At 46.7% G+C, this 21,392-nt stretch overlaps 1 protein-coding gene across 1 annotated transcript in view; it reads right to left on the bottom strand.

The window, feature by feature from the left end:
• Window positions 1-21,392, bottom strand: part of LOC126328891 (uncharacterized) — a 389,478-nt gene that overhangs the window by 116,263 nt on the left and 251,823 nt on the right. Inside the window, exons 8-9 of the mRNA XM_049996076.1 lie at window positions 10,629-10,930; window positions 2,031-2,219 (exon numbers count right to left, since the gene is read on the bottom strand). Of these exons, the coding sequence (XP_049852033.1) occupies window positions 2,031-2,219; window positions 10,629-10,930 (491 nt within the window). The remainder of the gene's footprint in view (window positions 1-2,030; window positions 2,220-10,628; window positions 10,931-21,392) is intronic.

The raw sequence follows: 21,392 nt of genomic DNA, 5'->3' as shown, positions 1-21,392 counted from the left end.
AGATGTGTGCCCCGACCGGGACTCAAACCTAGGATGTCCTGCTTACATGGCAGACGCGCTATCCATCTGAGCCACCGAGGGCACAGAGAATAGTGCGACTGCAGGGACTATCTCGCGAAAACCTCCCGCGAGATCCACATTCTCACCTTGTATGTCCACACACTACATTCGTAGTGTCCTTACCCAACACACTCATTACTCGTGCAAGACATTCTTACTAAGTCCCTTAAGAGATAAGGGAATATGTGTGCATCCGCACAGAAGACGAAGATCATGACCGCTACTGCCGGAACTATATACTTATATGGATATGGTATGGTGAGAATGTCTTCCACGAGTAATGAGTGTGTTGGGGTGGGACACTACGAATGTAGTGTGTGGACATACAAGGTGAGAATGTGGGTCTCGCGGGAGGTGTGCGCGAGACAGTCCCTGCAGTCGCACTATCCTCTGTGACGTCGGTGGCTCAGATGGATAGAGCGCCTACCATGTAGGCAGGACATCCCGGGTTCGAGTCCCGTTCGGGGCATATATTTTCATCTGTCCCCGTTGACATACATCAACACCCGTCAGCAGCTGAAGGTATTAAAACATTACTGGCCATTAAAATTGTTACACCACGAAGATGACGTGCTACAGACGCGAAATTTAACCGACAGGAAGAATATGCAAATGATCAGCTTTTCGGAGCATTCACACAAGGTTGGCGCCGGTGGCGACACCTACAACGTGCTGACATGAGGAAAGTTTCCAACAGATTTCTGATACACAAACAGCAGTTGAACGGCGTTGCCTGGTGAAACGTTGTTGTGATGCCTCGTCTAAGGAAGAGAAATGCGTACCATCACGTTTCCAACTTTCATAAAGATCGGATTGTAGCCTATCGCAATTGCCGTTTATCGTTTCGCGACATTGCTGCTCGCGTTGGTCGAGATCCAATGACTGTTAGAAGAATATGGAATCGGTGGTTTCAGGAGGGTAATACGGAACGCCGTGATGGATCCCAACGGCCTCGTATCACTATCAGTCGAGATGACAGGCGTCTTATCCGCATGGCTGTAACGGATCGTGCAGCCACGTCTCGATCCCTGAGGCAACAGATGGGGATGTTTTCAAGACAACAACCATCGGCATGAACAATTCGACGACGCTTGCAGCAGCATGGACTATCAGCTCGGAGACCATGGATGTGGTTGCCCTTGACGCTGCATCACAGACAGGAGCACTTGCGATGGTGTACTCAACGATGAACCTGGGTGCACAAATGGCAAAACGTCATTTTTTCGGATGAATCCAGGTTCTGTTTACAGCATCATGATGGTCGCATCCGTGTTTGGCAACATTGCGGTGAGCGCACATTGGAAGCGTGTATTCGTCATCGCCATACTGGCGTATCACCCGGCGTGATGGTATGGGGTGCCATTGGTTAGACGTCTCGGTCACCTCTTGTTCGCATTGACGGCACTTTGAACAGTGGACTTTACATTTCAGATGTGTTACGACCCGTGGCTCTACCCTTCATTCGATCCCTGCGAAACCCTACATTTCAGCAGGATAATGCACGACCGCATGTTGCAGGTCCTGTACGGGCCTTTCTGGATAGAGAAAATGTTCGACTGCTGCCCTGGCCAGCACATTCTCTAGATCTCTCACCAACTGAAAACGCCTGGTCAATAGTGGCCGAGCAACTGGCTCGTCACAATACGCCAATCACTACTCTTGATGAACTGTGGTATCGTGTCGAAGCTGCATAAGCAGCTGTACCTGTACACGCCATCAGAGCTCTGTTTGACTCAATGCCCAGGCGTATCAAGGCCGTTATTACGGCCAGAGGTGGTTGTTCTTGTATAATATATTTGTCCAATGAATACCCGTTTATCATCTGCATTTCATCTTGGTGTAGGAGATTTTATGTACAGTAGTGTATATTTCTAATTTCGTTCCAGACGGCTGCAGGTCGGGGTGTCTGTTCTTTCGGACACCATATCCAGATAAGTCGGGTGTCGTGCCTGGAGAGAGGGGCTACTCACTGCAGGTGGTTGACGGTGTAGTTGCGGGCGCCGGTGCCCAGGCCGCAGAAGGCGTTGCACTCGGCGAGCGACTTCCTGGTGGCGCACGGCCTGCCCTGCCTTGAGCCGTTCTGGCACGCTTCGGAGGCGCCCTCCAACACGTAAATCCTCACCGTCGCTCGCCCCTCAGATCCCCACGTCACCGTCACGCTGGAACAGCAAATGCACATTTAAAACACTATGAACGTTTTATACTGACCAGTTTCTCTAAAACAATGAGCCATCAGTAAAAGAAGACAAACAGGTGAAAATGAAACATAATACCGCGATGTTACATCATCTCTGTATGGTATCATCTTCACACAGACTAACAGGACAAAATATCAGTCACCCCCTTATAAACTCAGATTGCATTTTTCTCACATGATATGCTGAGATCCATGGATGCAAGGGAACAGGCAGATTCAATAGTTCTGGATTTCCAGAGGGCGTTTAACAGGATGACCTATTGAAAACTCTTAAAGACGGTCCGAGCGTAAGGTATAGGTTACAGCATATATGAATAGCTCGAAGAATTTGTGAGTAATAAAACCCAGTATCTTGTCGTCGGCGACAAGTGTTGATCGGAGACGAGGATATTGTCAGAGGTTTCCCCCGCAACAGCACGCGGGTATTAAACATATGCTTCGTAGAATGTGATCACTGGAGGGAAGACGATGCTCTTTTCGCAAAACACTGTTGCGAAAATTTAGAGAACCGGAATTCACAGAAGACTGAAGAACCGATTGTACTCACGCCGATATATATTTCGCCTAAGGACCACGATGACAAGATAAGAGAAATCAGAGTTCGTAAGGAGGCGTATAGACAGCCGGTGTTACGTTGCTTCGATTGTTAATGGAACAGGAAAGGGAATGACTAGCAGTGGAACAAGGTTCCCTCCGCCATGCACCATACGAGAGTTTGCGAATGTTTGTAGATGCAAATGTGGATGACACGAGCATACTGAAATGTAAATGTCGTGTTACTAGGGTCTCCCGTCGGGTAGACCGTTCGCCGGGTGCATGTCTTTCGATTTGACGCCACTTCGGCGACTTGCGCGTCGATGGGAATGAAATGATGATGATTAGGATAATACAACACCACTCAGCTACCGGAGGCAGACACGAGCATACTGACCACTTTTCAGTGTTGTATTGGCGTAAAGCTGGTACCAGGCGGTCATGTGAGCCTCCATTGCTGACGTATTTCATGGTAATGAAGTGGTGAGTATGTGCAGGTCGATTGTGTGTCATCGTCAAAGTTGTTAATGTTAGTTAAAGCTGAGCTATCTCACCAGCTAATGAGCTAACATTGCGAAGGGGACTGCAAGGAATGAACATTTGGAGTGGTGTATGTAACGAAAGGCCATTGCTCGCAGCGGAAATAAAGTTGCGCGTCTTCATTGGGCCAAACGACACGGAAGCTGGAACGTAGCTGAATGGAGGTGTGGAAAGTGGTCCGAAGAGTCGCGGTTTTACCTGTTTTTCAAATACATTCTAAGACAAAAGAAAACAACGCGCCACGAAGGAACTATCCTAATGGGATGGAATCCGGTACATGTGATATACATGTACAAACAAACAAATGATTACCTTTACAAATTGTCCAAGTCAGTAACACGTTGACCTACCTGTGGTCCTTGTGCGTGCAGTGTTTTGGCCTGGCATTGATTGATATAGTCGGATGTCTTCCTGAGGGATATGATGCTAAATTCTGTCCGACTGGTTCGCTGAAATTCCCGAGCTGGTTGTAGGTCGCAGCTCATAATGCCCCAAGGAATTCCTGCTATGAAAAGAAATGGCACCACAGACCATCTCTTCCTCTTGTCGGGCCGTATGTCGGGCGACAGTCAAGTTGGTAGCTCACCGCTGTCCGTCTCGTCTCCAGACACGTCCTCGGTGGTTATTAGGGCTCTGTTCGAAACGGGACTCATCACTAAATCCTATTCCAGTCAATGATATTTCAGGCCGTAGACGTGTGTGAAGACGCCTCAGACAGCGCTGAAGCCGGCCTTTATGGCTGAGCGGTTCTAGGCGTTTCAGTCCGGAACTGCGCTACTGTTACGGTCGCAGGTTCGAATCCTGCCTCCGGCATGGATGTCTGTGATGTCCTTAGGTTAGTTAGGTTTACGAGGTTCTAAATCTAGGGGACTGATGATCTCAGATGTTAAGTCCCATAGTGCTCAGAGCCATGTGAACCATATGAACAGCGCTGGATACCAACACTGCTGTCGCCCGTCGAACGTCCCGACAGCCACATGATGGTCTGGGGTACCATTTCTTTCCGTAGCAGGATCCCTCTGAAACGTTATGAGCAGGGCCCTCCAAACGGCTCGCGATTTTGACGATTTAACGTGCCAACTGGACAGAATTTGGCACGTTATCCCTCAGGACGACATCCAACAACTTTGTCAATCAGTGCCAAGCCGAATAACTGCGCGCATAAATCATCCAATTTTTCTAAAATTGTAATCATTTGTTTGTTTGCACATGTACATCAAATCTACCGATTTCCGTTCCATGCGAATAACTCATTCGTGGTGTGTTAGGAACGCGTAGTGTGAGTAGGGTGTCACCTTTATAGTGACCGACATTTCGATCCTTCTGCTGGCATCTTCTTCAGGATTACACTGGTGTCATTGAATGGCTGAAGACTAGCGAAAGGCAGTGTTTTTGGGGTGTCCCCGTATCATGACTTGGGCTCATTAATTCATATTACCGTCAACACGAACAGGATATTTATTTAAACATTTTCGGCGAAACAGTGTTTCCCTTTCTTCCGTACCTTCATGGTAAGTATGCTGTGGACTCTCTTGTTCTCCGAGGTGATAACAGCCGTGTTCGCAGGTCTGAATATATTCAGGCAGCCTATCGTGCCTCTATTGGCCCGCTAAATTATGCAAAAATAGCCTCAGACTCTTTTATTGATTCATTCATGTATGGTGGCGATCAATTTACGTGACCTGTTCCATGGATGCCTGCAGCAGGTGTTTTAAGCGCTTATTGTAATATTATAATACAATTATATGTATATAATTGTTGTAATTTTATTATATTTTCAGCATACTTATAACAATAATAAAAACAAAAAGATTAATTATTGAAAAAGTAAAAAAAGGTTAAAAATTTACTGTAGTTATAACCTAAACATAATGTACTAATTCTCAAAATTAATACTAACTTAAAACTTATGTTGCACAGTAGATTGGGTCCGTGCCAGTCTCTGCAAAAGTGAAATCAGAACACTCTTTTTGCCGTTAAACGTGCTTTCTTGGAACTCAGTCGAATTCGAGTCGCCGAGTCCTATGTAGGTTTCCAGGTGTTTGGTTATGTCGTTCACAACTGCCCAGAAATCACGAGGCACACACCACGTACTGCTTACTAACTGAGTATACCTGTAGCAACAATAGATAACATACTTCTTCCAGTTGCTTTTTAGCGCAGAGGTACATCAGGAACATTCATCTTCCCGAGCGTATTTGTGGGTACCTTCTTAAAATTTCTATACCTACGTAAGAAACATCCAGCGCCGGGACTTATTGCACGGCACGGGAGGTAAAGTTGCAAAACAGTGACGAATACGGCAGAGACCATTCACAGAGAGATAGAAGGGAAATCACCCGAAGAAAACGTGTGGGCACGCGGATGGGCACAGTCTGCGCGTGTAACCAGCCGCAGCAGTCCTGCCAGTAAGTTAAAATTTACTTCAGGTTCATTGAGGTAGACGATGTAGCATTGAGATATGGGATGAGTGTTTTTGAAACAACTGTATTCCTGACGCTACGAGAACACCGTTGTCCTTCCCTTGACAAGATTTCTTTATTCTGATTTTTGGGATTCAGACCAAGACTAACCTAGCAGCCAGACATTTACCATACGGTATTTAAAGTCTGTCTTTACAACTACAAAAATATGCTTTTTTATATCGCCATATGCGTTTAGGTTTATTCACATAAAATTTAAATAACGGTTTGTGATCTGGAATAGTTTACTTTCTAGATCTAAAACAATTCGCTATAACAGACACTAACGTTTGTTTACGTCCTCCATGTGATGCGGACGCCTGTGACGGAGCACGCGCGCGCTTGTATGTGTGTGTGAGAGCGCGCGAGGTCGCAGACGCGTAGCCATGGCAACTTACTTGATAATTCTGTTTTCACAATTTGAAAGTGTTCTGTTGATATGTATTTTGCCATATGTCTATTATGTGATTTTATTTACGTCTATTCATTTAATATGTAAGTGTGTTGGATTAGTGTGTGTGTTGTAGACATAGCTGATGAGTAGTTGTGAGGAGGTGGGCTATAAACGAACAGCAAATTGTGCCAAAGGACATAAGGAATACATGCGAAATGTGCAAACAGATGACTCCTCCATATTTAAATAGAAGCCAGGAAAGAAACGATTTAATAGCAATCACATGTGAAGAGCTTTTCGGGGAATTGTATTAAACCTATAAAGCAAATCAGTAACGTAAATGTTTTTCGTACCAGACCACTAACGATCTTTAATTCTAATAAAACTACACGCGTATGGTGATATAAACAGATATTTATTAGTAGTTGCAAATATATACTTAAAACACTTACACTAATACACTGAAGAGCCAGAGAAACTGGTACACCTGCTTAATATCGTGTAGGGCCCCCGTGACCACGCAGAAGTACCGCAACAAGACGTTGCATGGGTTCGACTAATGTCTGAAATAGTGCTGCAGGGAACTGACACCATGGATCCTGCACGACTGTCCATAAATCCATAAGAGTACGAGGGGGTGAAGATTTCTTATGAACAGCACGTTACAAGTCATCCCAGCTATGCTCAATAATGTTCATATCTGGAGAGTTTTGTGGCCAGCGGAACTGTTTAAAATCAGAAGAGTGTTCCTGGAGCCACTCTGTACCAATTATAGACGTGTGGGGTGTCGTATTGTCCTGCTGGAATTGGCCAAGACCGTCGGAATGCACAATGAACATGAATGGATGCAGGTGATCAGACAGGATCTTACGTATCACCCACCAAAGTCGTATCTAGAGAGAATGGTCTACACGACGGGAGGCCCTCGTCACACGACATTTCATTTTAGAGGTCCCATCTCACTCCATCTGCTCGTGAACCACACCATTACAGTCTCGACCAGCTTGAACAGTTCCCTGCTGACGAACAGGGTCCATGGATTCATGGGGTTGTCTGCGTACTCCTACACGTCCATCTGCTCGATGAAATTTGAAACGAGACTCGTCCAAATGGTTCAAAAGGCTCTGAGCACTAGGACTTAACATCAGAGGTTCAAATGGTTCAAATGGCTCTGAGCACTTTGGGACTTAACTTCTGAGGTCATAGTGCCGTAGAACTTAGAACTACTTCAACCAGAGTAACTTAAGGACTTCACACACATCCATGCCCGAGACAGGATTCGAACCTGCGACCGTAGCGGTCGCGCGGTCCAGACTGAGAGACTCGTCCGACCAGACAACATGTTTCCAGTCATCAACAGTTCAATGTCGGTGTTGACGGGCCCAGGTGAGGCATTAAACTTTGTGTAGCGTAGTCATCAAGATTTCCGAGCGGGCTTTCGGCTCCGAATACCCATACCGATGATGTTTCGCTGAATGGTTCACAAGCTGACACTTGCTGATTCATTGAAATCTGCGGCAGTTTGCGGAAGGGTTGCACTTCTGTCACTTTGAACGATTATCTTCAGTAGTCGGTGGTCATGTTCTGCTTAGTATACTGCTCTTCAGCCTAAAGACTTTTTTTTAAAAAGGGGAAGATAATATATAATAAAAACAGACGATAAAATCGGAGACTTAAATGGTAACATGGCGAAAAATCATGGAACTTAAAACATAGAACAAATGGGTGATGATGCTAATAAAATACACTCCTGGAAATGGAAAAAAGAACACGTTGACACCGGTGTGTCAGACCCACCATACTTGCTCCGGACACTGCGAGAGGGTTGAACAAGCAATGATCACACGCACGGCACAGCGGACACACCAGGAACCGCGGTGTTGGCCGTCGAATGGCGCTAGCTGCGCAGCATTTGTGCACCGCCGCCGTCAGTGTCAGCCAGTTTGCCGTGGCATACGGAGCTCCATCGCAGTCTTTAACACTGGTAGCATGCCGTGACAGCGTGGACGTGAACCGTATGTGCAGTTGACGGACTTTGAGCGAGGGCGTATAGTGGGCATGCGGGAGGCCGGGTGGACGTACCGCCGAATTGCTCAACAAGTGGGGCGTGAGGTCTCCACAGTACATCGATGTTGTCGCCAGTGGTCGGCGGAAGGTGCACATGCCCATCAACCTGGGACCGGACCGCAGCGACGCACGGATGCACGCCAAGACCGTAGGATCCTACGCAGTGCCGTAGGGGACCGCACCGCCACTTCCCACAAATTAGGGACACTGTTGCTCCTGGTGTATCGGCGAGGACCATTCGCAACCGTCTCCATGAAGCTGGGCTACGGTCCCGCACCGTGCAGCCCGCCTCCAGTGGTATCGCGACAGGCGTGAATGGAGGGACGAATGGAGACGTGTCGTCTTCAGCGATGAGAGTCGCTTCTGCCTTGGTGCCAATGATGGTCGTATGCGTGTTTGGCGCCGTGCAGGTGAGCGCCACAATCAGGACTGCATACGACCGAGGCACACAGGGCCAACACCCAGCATCATGGTGTGGGGAGCGATCTCCTACACTGGCCGTACACCTCTGGTGATCGTCGAGGGGACACTGAATAGTGCACGGTACATCCAAACCGTCATCGAACCCATCGTTCTACCATTCCTAGACCGGCAGGGGAACTTGCTGTTCCAACAGGACAATGCACGTCCGCATGTATCCCGTGCCACCCAACGTGCTCTAGAAGGTGTAAGTCAACTACCCTGGCCAGCAAGATCTCCGGATCTGTCCCCCATTGAGCATGTTTGGGACTGGATGAAGCGTCGTCTCACGCGGTCTGCACGTCCAGCACGAACGCTGGTCCAACTGAGGCGCCAGGTGGAAATGGCATGGCAAGCCGTTCCACAGGACTACACCCAGCATCTCTACGATCGTCTCCATGGGAGAATAGCAGCCTGCATTGCTGCGAAAGGTGGATATACACTGTACTAGTGCCGACATTGTGCATGCTCTGTTGCCTGTGTCTATGTGCCTGTGGTTCTGTCAGTTTGATCATGTGATGTATCTGACCCCAGGAATGTGTCAATAAAGTTTCCCCTTCCTGGGACAATGAATTCACGGTGTTCTTATTTCAATTTCCAGGAGTGTACATAGGAAGCAGACAGGTAAAATAATAGACAGACAATTAAAAAAAAAACACGGCGACAGTCTGGTTTCTATTTGCAAAAGACATAAAATTCACACCCAGCGACAGCTTGGTTTCTGTTCGTAACACTTGGAAAGACGGAACAACACTGAACAGTCACTGGAACACTGCACTAAAGGGATGTCAAATATGACATACCAGAGCCGAGAGCAGGTGGGGGGAAACTGGACCATCGATGGGAAAATGAAAAAGGGGGGAAGGAGAGGAAAAACGAACGGGGGAGGGGGGAAAGGAGCCGATGGAGGATGAGGACCTATAAGAGGGGTGGGGGGTACGGGGCAGACGCGACAGGGAGTGGGGAAGGCAGAGAAGGAGAATACAAGAGGACTCGCGGGGGGGGGGGGGGAGAAGGGAGGTAGGGAGAGGTTAGGCGGGGAGAAACACAGGATGGAAGAGGGAGGGGGAAGAGGGAGCCCAGGGAAAGGACGAAGGAAAGAAGGGGGGCGAGGATCAGAGTTGATAGGAGGGATAAATGGTGGGAGAGAGGGCATCATCCGGGACGGGGAGTTGATGGAAATCACCTTGGGAAAGGAGATGAAGGGTGTAGAGAGCGAGGGTAGGGGGGACACAACAGTGGAGGTGTGGCAGGGGGCGGGGATGGGAGAGGAGAGGAGCAACCATGAGAAACGCGCTAGACACTTCCAGAATGAGATTTTCACTCTGAAGCGAAGTATGCGCTGTTATGAAACTTCTTGGCAGATTAAAACTGTGTGCCGAGACTCGAACTCGGGACCTTTGCCTTTCGCAGACAAGTGCTCCACCAAGTGAGCTACCCAAGCACGACTGTCGCCCGGTCCTCACAGCTTTAGTTCTACCAGTATCTCGTCTCCAACATTCCACCTCCTTTCTTTCAGGAGTGATAGTTCTGTAAGGTTCGGAGGAGAGCTTCTGTAAAGTTTGGAAGGTAGGAGACGAGATACGGGCAGAAATAAAGCTGTGAGGACCGGGCGTGAGTCGTGCGTGGGTACCTCAGTTGGTAGAGCACTTGCCCGCGAAAGGCAAAGGTCCCGAGTTCGAGTCTCGGTCCGGCACACAGTTTTAATCTGCCAGGAAGTTTCACGCTAGACACTTCTTGTCTTATATAGGCGTTTCCGACCGCAGCGCCGTGTTCTGCCTGTTTACATATCTCTGTATTTGAATACGCATGCCTATACCAGTTTCTTTGGCGCTTCAGTGTAGTAAAGCAAATACGGATACAACGTTCACACATATGAAGAATTTACAGTACGAATTGCAGATTAGCGACTTACTTGTATGCGGTCGTGTTGGGATCGAGCTTGTCCGGGTTCTTGAGGAAGATGATCCCGGCGACCCTGGTGACGCCGAAGGGCGACGAGTCGCCGTCCGGCGGCTGCGGCGAGACGGCGGCCAGGCGGAAGGCGAGGCGCGGCGCGGCGGCCAGCAGCCTCAGGTTGTCGGGCTGCGCGAGGCGCACGTGCGCGTTGGCGCCGGCCAGCACGGCCGCCTCCGCGGGGTAGGACACGGCGGGCGCCGGCACCCGCTGCGCCGCCGCCTGCGGGGCCTCTGCGCGCACGCGAACCTCGGAATCCGCCTGCGACAGCCCTTGCCTGTCAGCAGCCTCTTCCCTCAAACGCCCGTATACAGGCTGACTCACATGGTACATTGGGCATACAACAAGGATCAGTACTCACACAGGAACCGTGGCGTGGGTCGCAGTCGCTACGAGAGTAGGGTGCGATCACGAGATCGAGGCTTCACAGACAGTGTCCTCTTCACCGATGAGGCTGCGTTCTCTCTCGATGGTGTGATGAACGCTCACAACCTGCACTCGTGGGTGGACGTGAACTCCCATGCTACACGTCCGCAGCTCGTGATCGTGTGGTAGCGTTCTCGCTTCCCACGCCCGGGTTCCCGGGTTCGATTCCCGGCGGGGTTAGGGATTTTCTCTGCCTCGTGATGACTGGGTGTTGTGTGACGTCTATTTTCTCTGCCTCGTGATGACTGGGTGTTGTGTGACGTCTTTCGGTTAGTTAGGTTTAAGTAGTTCTAAGTTCTAGGGGACTGACGACCATAGATGTTAAGTCCCATAGTGCTCAGAGTCATTTGAACCAGCCATGCTACAAGTAACGCATGTTCACAATGCAAATTTACCCGTAACGTGCCGGCTAGCATCGTCGGAGACTACGGACGCACGTATCTCTTATTCCTGCGAGAGGCTCTTCCGGATATGCTAAATGATGTCACCATGCCTATTCGCCGAAGCATTCGATTCCAGTAAAAACGGAGTCCCCGCGCTTTTCAGGAGACACATTCGGGTACATCAGTAGGTAACCTCTCCGGGTCGTTCGACTGTTTGCGGTGGGCCAATCGCATGGTCACCACGATGTATTGTGAATACATAGAAAGAAGGATCCATTATTGTATGATTATATGATAGCGGAACAAATACTAGTAGCAGTTACTTCTGTAAAATATCTGTGAGTTTGCGTGCGGAATGACTTGAAGTGGAATGATCATATAAAATTAATTGTTAGTAAGGTAGGTGCCAGGTTGAGATTCATTGGGAGAGTCCTTAGAAAATGCAGTCCATCAACAAGGAGGTGGCTTACAAAACACTCGTTCGACCTATACTTGAGTATTGCTCATCAGTGTGGGATCAGTACCAGGTCGGGTTGACAGAGGAGATGGAGAACATCCAAAGAAGAGCGACGCGTTTTGTCACAGGGTTATTTAGTAAGCGTGATAGCGTTACTGAGATGTTTAGCAAACTCAAGTGGAAGACTCTAAAAGACAGACGTTCTGCATCGCGGTGTAGCTTGCTGTCCAGGTTTCGAGAGGGTGCGTTTCTGGATGAGGCTTCGAATATAATGCTTCCCCCTACTTATACGTCCTGATGAGATCACGAATGTAAAATTATAGAGATTCGAGCGCGCACGGAGACTTTCCGGCAGTCGTTCTTCCCGCGAACCATAAGCGACTGGAACAGGAAAGGGAGGTAATGACAGTGGCACGTAAAGTGACCTCCGACACACACCGTTGGGTGGCTTGCGGAGTATAAATGTAGATGTAGATTTAGATGACCCGATATGACTCCAATCGAGTTTTTCATGTGGAGATATCTGAAGGATCTTGTGTATGAAACACATGTTACATCGTCAGGGGACGTAGTGGGCAGGATTGTCGAGGCAACAAGATGTCTTCGACGTACACCAGATATCTTTGTGGGGGTGCGCCGCTGAATGCAACGTCAGTGTCAGGCGTTTCTTGATGAATCTCGACAAAACTTTGAGCATCTCCTGTTGTGAGCGTCCATTTATTGCACGTCACTAAATAACTGAAACATTTAGTAGCCCCAGATGGCCTTTGCCTTCTCCGGTTCCTAGGTAATTACTGATCCTTGTTGTATATCCGATGAGCCAAATTACCCAGTACGTAGGTAGACAAAAAGAAAGTGATGCACTCAGAAGACATGGTTGGATGTCAGTGTAACTTTGTACACGTGCACTGTTTTGAACAGCGCACCGCAGTGCGTAGTGTGAAGCAGTCGGCCTCCGTTTCTGGCGATGGCGCCGCTGTGGCAGTCGCAGCTTTGGTGTCTCCCTCTGGTGGGATATGGGAAGGGTTGCCTGTTCACGTGCATTTAAGGGACGCTATGAGCTCGCCAGTGGTCAGTCCGGGTACCTGTCTGGATCAGTCTCTCGTCCCCAGCTTGCTAGTCTGTCTCTCGTCCGCATTTGTGAGGCAGTTAGTGTCTGTCTGTCGTCCGGAGTGCTATAGTATGTCTGTCGTTCGGATCAACCTATAAAGCCGGCAAAATGAGACTCTTTCCACTCCGCCAGTAAAAGAGCTCAGCGTGTGGTCGCCCAGTCGGGGCTTAGTTCCTGCATCTGAGTCTGCGGGTTAGGCCGCCAGTCTGCTCAAGTTTGCTCAGGCAATGGTCATTGGCGGTTGGATCGATCGGTTGGTCGGTCGCGCACTAAGACTCAAGATGACTTGTCCGTCTTGAGCGTCGGCGCATGTGAGGTCGCCACGTGAGTCTAGTTGGCTGCGCTGTATAGCGAGGGGTAGTGGCCTCGCGGTCGACCCGAGAGCAAGAGGACTCAACCCACAAAATCAGTCTGGCCGGTGCGAGCAGCGACGCCCTGATGTAACTGGTTCTCCCAGTGCTTCTGGGCCCCTTCAGTTACCATCTTGTGGAGATTGGCTCGGTCCTTTCCTGGTGCAGGGATGTCGTTTTTGCCAGTGGGCGTGTTTCCTCTGCATGGCTGGGTCCGAGTCAGCATTCTGCAGTCGTGTGTCTGGAAGTGAGTGGAAGACTAACCAGCAGTGCAGTCGCGACGCAGCAGCATTAGCGGACGGAGCAGCGGGTGGTCGGTCGGTCGCTGCGGACCAGGAAAGACGGGAGATCGGCGAGCCTTCCTGCGTCCGTTGAAGCGGCTGGCAGCGGACGGTTCGGGAGAACGATTTGGGGGTGCTGCGCCAGGTCTTCTGGAGATATCGCAGTTTATTACAAGTTAAGTGATTGGTGATATGTTGCGTGATTCACTCTTGTTAAATTCTACTTTTCTTGGTCAGTCTCTCGTCCCCAGCTTGCCCGTCTGTCTCTCGTCCGCATTTGGTAGGCAGTTAGTGTCTGTCTGTCGTTCGGAGCTGGCTCTGTCGTGTTTGTCGGATTTGGTGTGTTAACGAATTTATTGCTTGGAGTGTAACGGCCTAATTCCTGAAATATGTTTTGATCTTGCCTATCATCTTTAGAGGCGGTATCTGTGTACTGTAGAGCATTTTATCTTACCAGGCCAACCTTGCAGAATTTTATATACGATTGCATTTCATGGGCTTTTATTTAAATTATCATTTTAGTATATAAAGTTGCCACCCTTTCACCGTAAGACTTTTCTTAGAAGTTAAAATCAAGCTGCACTTTCGGTGGCAAAGTTAATATTTTTTAATTTTTAGTGTTTTGTACCATTTCCATCCCTCCTACGGGGGTGCATAATTTGTGTTCTTGTGTAAATTGTTAAAACTTTTAGTTTAAAGTAATCTGGTGTGTTGCAGATTTGCACCAGTGTGGTCTTTCAGAGGCTGTTGTGAGCGGCCGTAACTATGGCCGTGGCAAAAGGGCGTGGCAAGGTTCTCTGCCGGAAAGCTCATACAGTTAAAACGTGTTTCTTTCTGCCTCTGAATAAATTGTAACCTTGATATTAAGTGGGTGCTTTCTGATTATAATTTTAAATCTGTTTCTTTAAGAAATGCTTTTAGGAATAAAATTCCCATTTGTCAAAAGAAAGTTGGTTATGATTTCATCAGTTACTCCCTGGCAACTACTTCCACGCTTACATAGTGTGATTAAATGTGTTGATGTTCATGATGTATCGCTAGTAAATAAAATAAATTTCGTAAGAAGATTCTTTGAAAATAAATCACAGTTCAAACATCATAACACAAATGGCTGCCATTGAAGTGGTGCCATTACCGGGAAGCATGCGCAGCTGGTGAATAGCGTCGCATTGTGTTCAATAATTAATTGCGGTTCTACACTACAATGGATAACCGTCATTGTCGACCATGCCAGAGATCTGGGGAGATGTCCCATTTTGCATTGTTTGGAGAGGGGCAGCTGTGTTACCGTTAGCATCGTGGTGTGGGGATCCATTGACTATGGCTTCAGGTCATGCCTGGTAACGATTATGGGGCCTCTGATGACACAACTGTACGTCACGAACATGCTGCGTCGTTTAGAGTTACCTCCCAAGTAACAGAATAGTGGTATCTGTTTGAACAATACTCATCTACACGTGGCACCCGTGTCTATGACCTGTCTGCATGATAGCCTTCCACGGCCACTGCCATTTTGAATTACGTTGAGGTACTCACGTGGCTAGCAAGATTCCCAGGTCTGTCCCCAATAAAAATATGTGGAAAAAGCTCAGACATCAACTCCATCCCAGTGCAAGTATCCAGGTAATCGAGGACCAGTTACAATAGTTGAGGGCCAGCTTGCCTCAGGAGAGCATACTAGGGCTTTATGACAGCCTCCCCAGCAGAGTCAGAGCATGTATCTCGGCAAGAGGGGATGTAACGTCACACTCCTAAGTGGACTCTTACTGTCAAGTTCTTTTTAAGTTTGATTCCATTACTTTTCGGTTTTCGTTAAGAAACGCCGCAGCTGTTTTTATGAATTACACTGTAGGATATACTACAACCAGCCCCAAGATTTTTTAAATGATTTCATTGTACTGTTACCTGTTTCGGGCCTGACCCGTCGTCAGACGGTAGCATCGACTTCCCCAAGATTTACATCTGCGTCCTCAAATATAACGAAGTTTTCGTGATTACATAGTTTTACACTTATAGGCTGATGACCCAAAACATTATGGCCACTCACATAATAACTTGTTTTTTGGAACGAAATACATCACTGATTCCACGCAACAGGGACCCGACAGTTTGTTGGCAGTGGGTGGGGGTATGTGGCATTAGATGTCTACCAACATGTCGTATAAATTACGTAAATAACGGGCGCTGTTTTGCGTATGCGGTGATGCTGCCCGATACCGACCCAAGCGGGTTCCATACGATTTAAATGAGACGAATTTTGTAGCCAAGGCATCAAAGTGAATTCGCTATAATCATCCTCAAGCCACTGTAGCACGGTTCTGGCTCCGAGGCATCGCCGTCGGGGAAGATATCAAACGTGAAGCGAAGCAGGTCGTTCTCAGATGTCAGCGTGTCTTCTATTGCTACCACACGTCCCGTGCAAGTGCAGGAGAATGTGTCCTATAGCATAACACTGCTCCCACCAGCCTGTGTCCGAGGCACGTTGAACATTTCGAGCCGCCGTTCACCTCGATGGCGCCGTTTGTGGAGACGACCTGCGACCTAATGTAGCAAACGTGTGGTTCCAGAATGAAAATGTGGTTCAACCGAAGACCCTAAAAGTTTCCTTTGATCGATGGTCGAATCCCGATGGTCCAGATGGCCCCCTGCCCATCGTAATCGTAATTGACGATTTCGTTTTGTCAACATGTGATCACGTAGGGGTGATTAACTGTGGGGCTCCATATTCAACAATGTACGATGAACGGTGTATTCTGAAACACGTGTGCGTGCACCAGAATTGTGCTCTTTCGCCAGACATGCCGCAGATCAACATGTATCCTACTTTACAGAGCAGACAAGCCTCCGAATCCTGCGTTATGTGAACAGTCGAGTACAGCCAACCATTTGGCGGCTAGTTGTAGTTTTAATTTCACTGTCCTTGTGAATTTATCCGTAGTTGCTCACGACAATAGCACGTCAACATTCGCCCAATTCGCCGTTTTCGAGATACTCGTTCACAGGTTCTGCGTAATAATAATGGACCCTTTGTCAAAGTCTCTTATCTCATTGATTTTCCCCATTTCAGTCCAAATTTTCGCTAGGGTGATCCTCCTTCCGTGTCTTGTCGCTTACATACTTTTGTCATCACGTCGTGTGCCCGCAACACCACCAGGAGGCATCCAACGTGGCAAGGGGCAGTGATCATAATTTTGGCTTATCACTGCATATGCTCTAAAACTTGTACTTACTTCATGAAAACTTCTCCTTTATACGCTCGTATTATGAAACAGAGGTTTGATTTTCTTTTACAATCCATGCTGATCTATGATCTGAGCTAAATAGAAGATGACGAATACATTTGTTTACATAGACCTGACTTGTTGTACAAAGCACGTGATATGTGTACAGATATGGCACACTTCTCTAATTAATTTACGCAAATCATTTAGAAACATCCTTTTTCGATATCAATATGACAATGAAGAAAGAGGTAAACAAAAATCACATATTATAAACCCAGACACACTTATCTTATTTGATGGAACAGTAGAAATTGATCACTTTGCAACAGAGCTTAATAAACTCTACCAAAACTAAAAATTTACTGTTGAAAATTAAACGGATAATGTCAAAAAATTCTTGGGTATAAAAATCAGTAAATACAGTGGTAAGTATAAATGTAAAATATACAGTAAATACACCACAATGGATGTCACAACCGACAGCTCATCCTGCCACCCCAAGTAACACGAAACGGAATATGATAGGGCAAAGCGCAACAGAATGAGAAAAATCCCTTTGGACTTTGAAGATAAACTACAAGAGCTAAAAACAGCCCTCAATAATGGTTACAGCTCTCACAGCATCACTCAACTTCACAATACATTAAAAACAAATACAGTAACAAAGATAACTCTAATTCCAAATCACAAAGCAGTTCAACACAAATAGCTCCTGAGACTTCGGTGAAATGTGTCTTTTTTGGTGAATTGTCATAACAGATCTCAAACTTGTTCCTTGCCAGAAACATTAAAATTAGTTTTTCCTCAAACAATAAAATGAAAGACGAAATTGTTCACAACTTAAATTTAAAAAAATAAAGTACACCTCAGGTCTGTCATTTATAAACATTTTTTTTTTCTGTTTGCCCCAGATTTTACATTGGCCAAGTTGACGAGTTTCGACGTTTGATACCGTGAACACATCGATATTCTCAGACCCAACAACCTAAATCAGTCAACATTCGCTGCTCACTTTGACCAACATGGAAACACAGGGATAAGCATCCTTGAAAACTTTTAGCTACTACATTTTGCTAGAAAAGAAGTAGAGATAAGGTTGTAGGGCGAATTGGAAATAAACAGCCACATTCACAGCAAACCTGACTGTATCGTTAATGACTGAATAAAATTACAGAACAAATGTGGCTTCAAGCTTCCGTACAACACCTACAATTTGAAATGATATAATTAATAATTAACTGTCAGAGAGAAAATTCTTCATTGGGCATTACTAGCATCTTTCAAGCCTAAATAATTAAATATATAACCATAAACATTATCTGTAATACGAAGCAGTATCTCTCCATTAATTCCAGAAGTGTGCCCTATGTGTGCACATTCTTTAGCACATCAAATTAGCAGCCAGTATAAACAGATGTATCCATCATATTACATTTAGTTCAGTTCATTGGTCAGCGTGGCTCGTGAAAGAAATCCAGATCTGTGTCTTATAACACGTAAAGAAGATATTTTCACGAAGTAAATACATCGTATAGAGCATAAATAAATGTAAAAGTGTGTAAAACTATGTGATCACAAAAACTTTGTTATATTTTAGGACGCAAATGTAAAACTTGTTTTGCTGTACACTACTGGCCATTAAAATTGCTACACCAAGAAGAAATGCAGATGATAAACGGGTATTCATTGGCCAAATATATTATACTAGGACTGACATGTGATTACATTTCCATGCAGTTTGGGTGCATAGATCCTGAGAAATCAGTACCCAGAACAACCACCTCTGGCCGTAATAACGGCCTTGATACGCCTGGGCATTGAGTCAAACAGAGCTTTGATGGCATGTAGAGGTACAGCTGCCCCATGCTGCTTCAACACGATACCACAGTTCATCAAGAGTAGTGACTGGCGTACTCTGACGAGCCAGTTGCTCGGCCACCATTGGCCACACGTTTTCAATTGGTGAGAGATCTGGAGAATGTGCTGGCCAGGACAGCAGTCGAACATTTTCTGTACACAGAAAAGCCGGTACAGGGCCTGCAACATGCGGTCGTGCATTATCCTGCTGAAATGTAGGGTTTCGCAGGGATCGAATGAAGGGTAGAGCCACGGGTCGTAACACATCTGAAATGTAACGTCCACTGTTCAAAGTGCCGTCAGTGCGAACAAGAGGTGACCGAGACGTGTAACCAATGGCACCCCATACCATCAAGCCGGGTGGTAAGCTAGTACGGCGATGACGAATACACGCATCCAATGTGCGTTTCCGCGATGTTGCCAAACACGGATACGACCATCATGATGCTGTAAACAGAACCTGATTTCATCCGAAAAAATGACGTTTTGCCATTCGTGCACCCAGGTTCGTCTTTGAGTACATCATCGCAGGCGCTTCTGTCTGTGATGCAGCGTCAAGGGTAGCCGCAGCCATGGTTTCCGAGCTGATAGTCCATGCTGCTGCAAGCGTCGTCGAATTGTTCATGCCGATGGTTGTTGTCTTGCAAACGTCCCCATCTGTTGCCTCAGGGATCGAGACGTGGCTGCACGATCCGTTACAGCCATGCGGATAAGACGCCTGTCATCTCGACTGATAGTGATACGAGGCCGTTGGGATCCAGTAAGGCGTTCCGTATTACCCTCCTGAACCCACTGACAGTACGTTCTTCTATAGATGACGGCATACGATTGATTCCCGCTGCCACAGGTAGAGAATTCGAATCGACAGCACCGCATACCAAGCCAGCCACTACAACGCAGGGCTGTACCATCTATGGTCGGCAGCAGCCAGTTGCAGGCATTACCATGGGTTTTATCTGGACATCACCAGGAAGTATGAAAACGTGGGCCTTTATAGATTTGAATTGTTGACATGCTCATGTAACTCATCTTTTATTTTCAACTGTGTTATGCGAGATTGCCTTTCTGTACAGACCACGAAAAATTTAAAATTCTTGCAAATAAAATGCAGATTTTGATCTGATGACAGCAGATTCCACCTGGAGGATAGTGGATGTTCTTATAATGCCTTCCATGTCATCCACCAGTAGATGGTGTAGTTGCGTAGCCATCAGAGCGCCTTCGGCGTCTGCCTTTTAACAAGGAATGCGCGTGGCCGTAAGGCTCATTGTGGCGCAAACGTGTGGAACAAGCACTTGTGCTTCCTACAGACAGTTTCTAAAGTGTTCCAGTCGACAAAATCTTCTCAGTACTGTATTTAAACGTCTATCTGTTACATATTTATTCTACTACACATCAGTAATCAGTAAGTGAAAGGAAATAAATATGGAAGTATTGTCAAAATCCAGTTAGAAGTTAAATACTTTTTGAAACAGAAGCTACAGAAGACTAACATAGATTTTCATTTCCAAGACAGTTAAAACTGATAAGATATTAGATGAACTCACTTCATTTGCAAGCAGCACATGTTCCGTGGTAAAAGGCCTTCTTCTGTTTCAAAGTACAAGATGGTTTACCACCGACGAAGTATGACTTAACGTCGACATGTTGTGTAAACAGCTCTAAAAATATATAAAAATTTTGTCACCATAAAATTCTGTGCCTGAAGGTCCAACAATATATTCCAAATACATTGTCTGTGAAATTAAAAGTACTCTGCAAGACGTGCATCAGCTTCTTTAGTCAGCACTGTAGTCAAACGTGTGTCCAGACCAGCACGAGTGCGAAATGACGGGTTACAAGTGATTCATGTGACTCTCCCGCATACAACTGTTGCCCAACCGATCAAGCAAGTGGTGAGTAACGCATCCCAATACAGTGTTCACGCACTGTATTACTGGCTGCATGCCATAGTACATCATTGCCACCCATGGAGCCTACACCGCGTTCTAATACGAGTGCTTTAGGATGGGTCGGTATCTGGAATTTTTCTTTCCTAACATGGTCAAAAACAGAAAGTGAAATTAACCACTTTAAATTCTTATGATTGAGAGCAGATGAATGGTTTCTTGGAAGTATCACGTGCAAGATGATGTACATTACGTAAACGCTTCTATAAGAATATTCTCCACTGTCTCCGACACGAACGCGAAGGCTTGTCTCCTACTGTAACATATTTTTAGGAGGCTATGTGCAGTCACAATAAATGATTGCAACAAATGACGATAGTAGCGAATCCTGGGAAGTGAAGCCATTTAAATGATTACTAATGATGGCAAAACATATCCGGAAAAAAGGGTGAAGGCAAGTTGCCTTCGTCATGCCTTCACGTGATTTGTCGGCTTGCTGTCCGATACCGGCTGTACTTTCCGCCAGATAGAGACATCTCCATTACTCACACACTGAAGAGCCAAATAAACTGGTACACACGCCTTATATCGTGTACGGCTCCCGCGATCACGCAAAAGTTCCGCAACACGACGTGGAATGGACTCGAATTATGTCTAAAGCAGTGGTGGAGGGAACTGACACAACGAATGCGGAGTGTCGCATTGCCTTGCTGGAATTGCCCAAATCCATCGGAATGTTCAACCG

This window comes from Schistocerca gregaria, chromosome 2 (assembly GCF_023897955.1).
Source record: "Schistocerca gregaria isolate iqSchGreg1 chromosome 2, iqSchGreg1.2, whole genome shotgun sequence".
Classification (NCBI taxonomy): Eukaryota; Metazoa; Arthropoda; class Insecta; order Orthoptera; family Acrididae; genus Schistocerca; species Schistocerca gregaria.
Note: the sequence above shows the minus strand (reverse complement) of the source record. Positions and strands in the feature narration are given on the sequence as shown.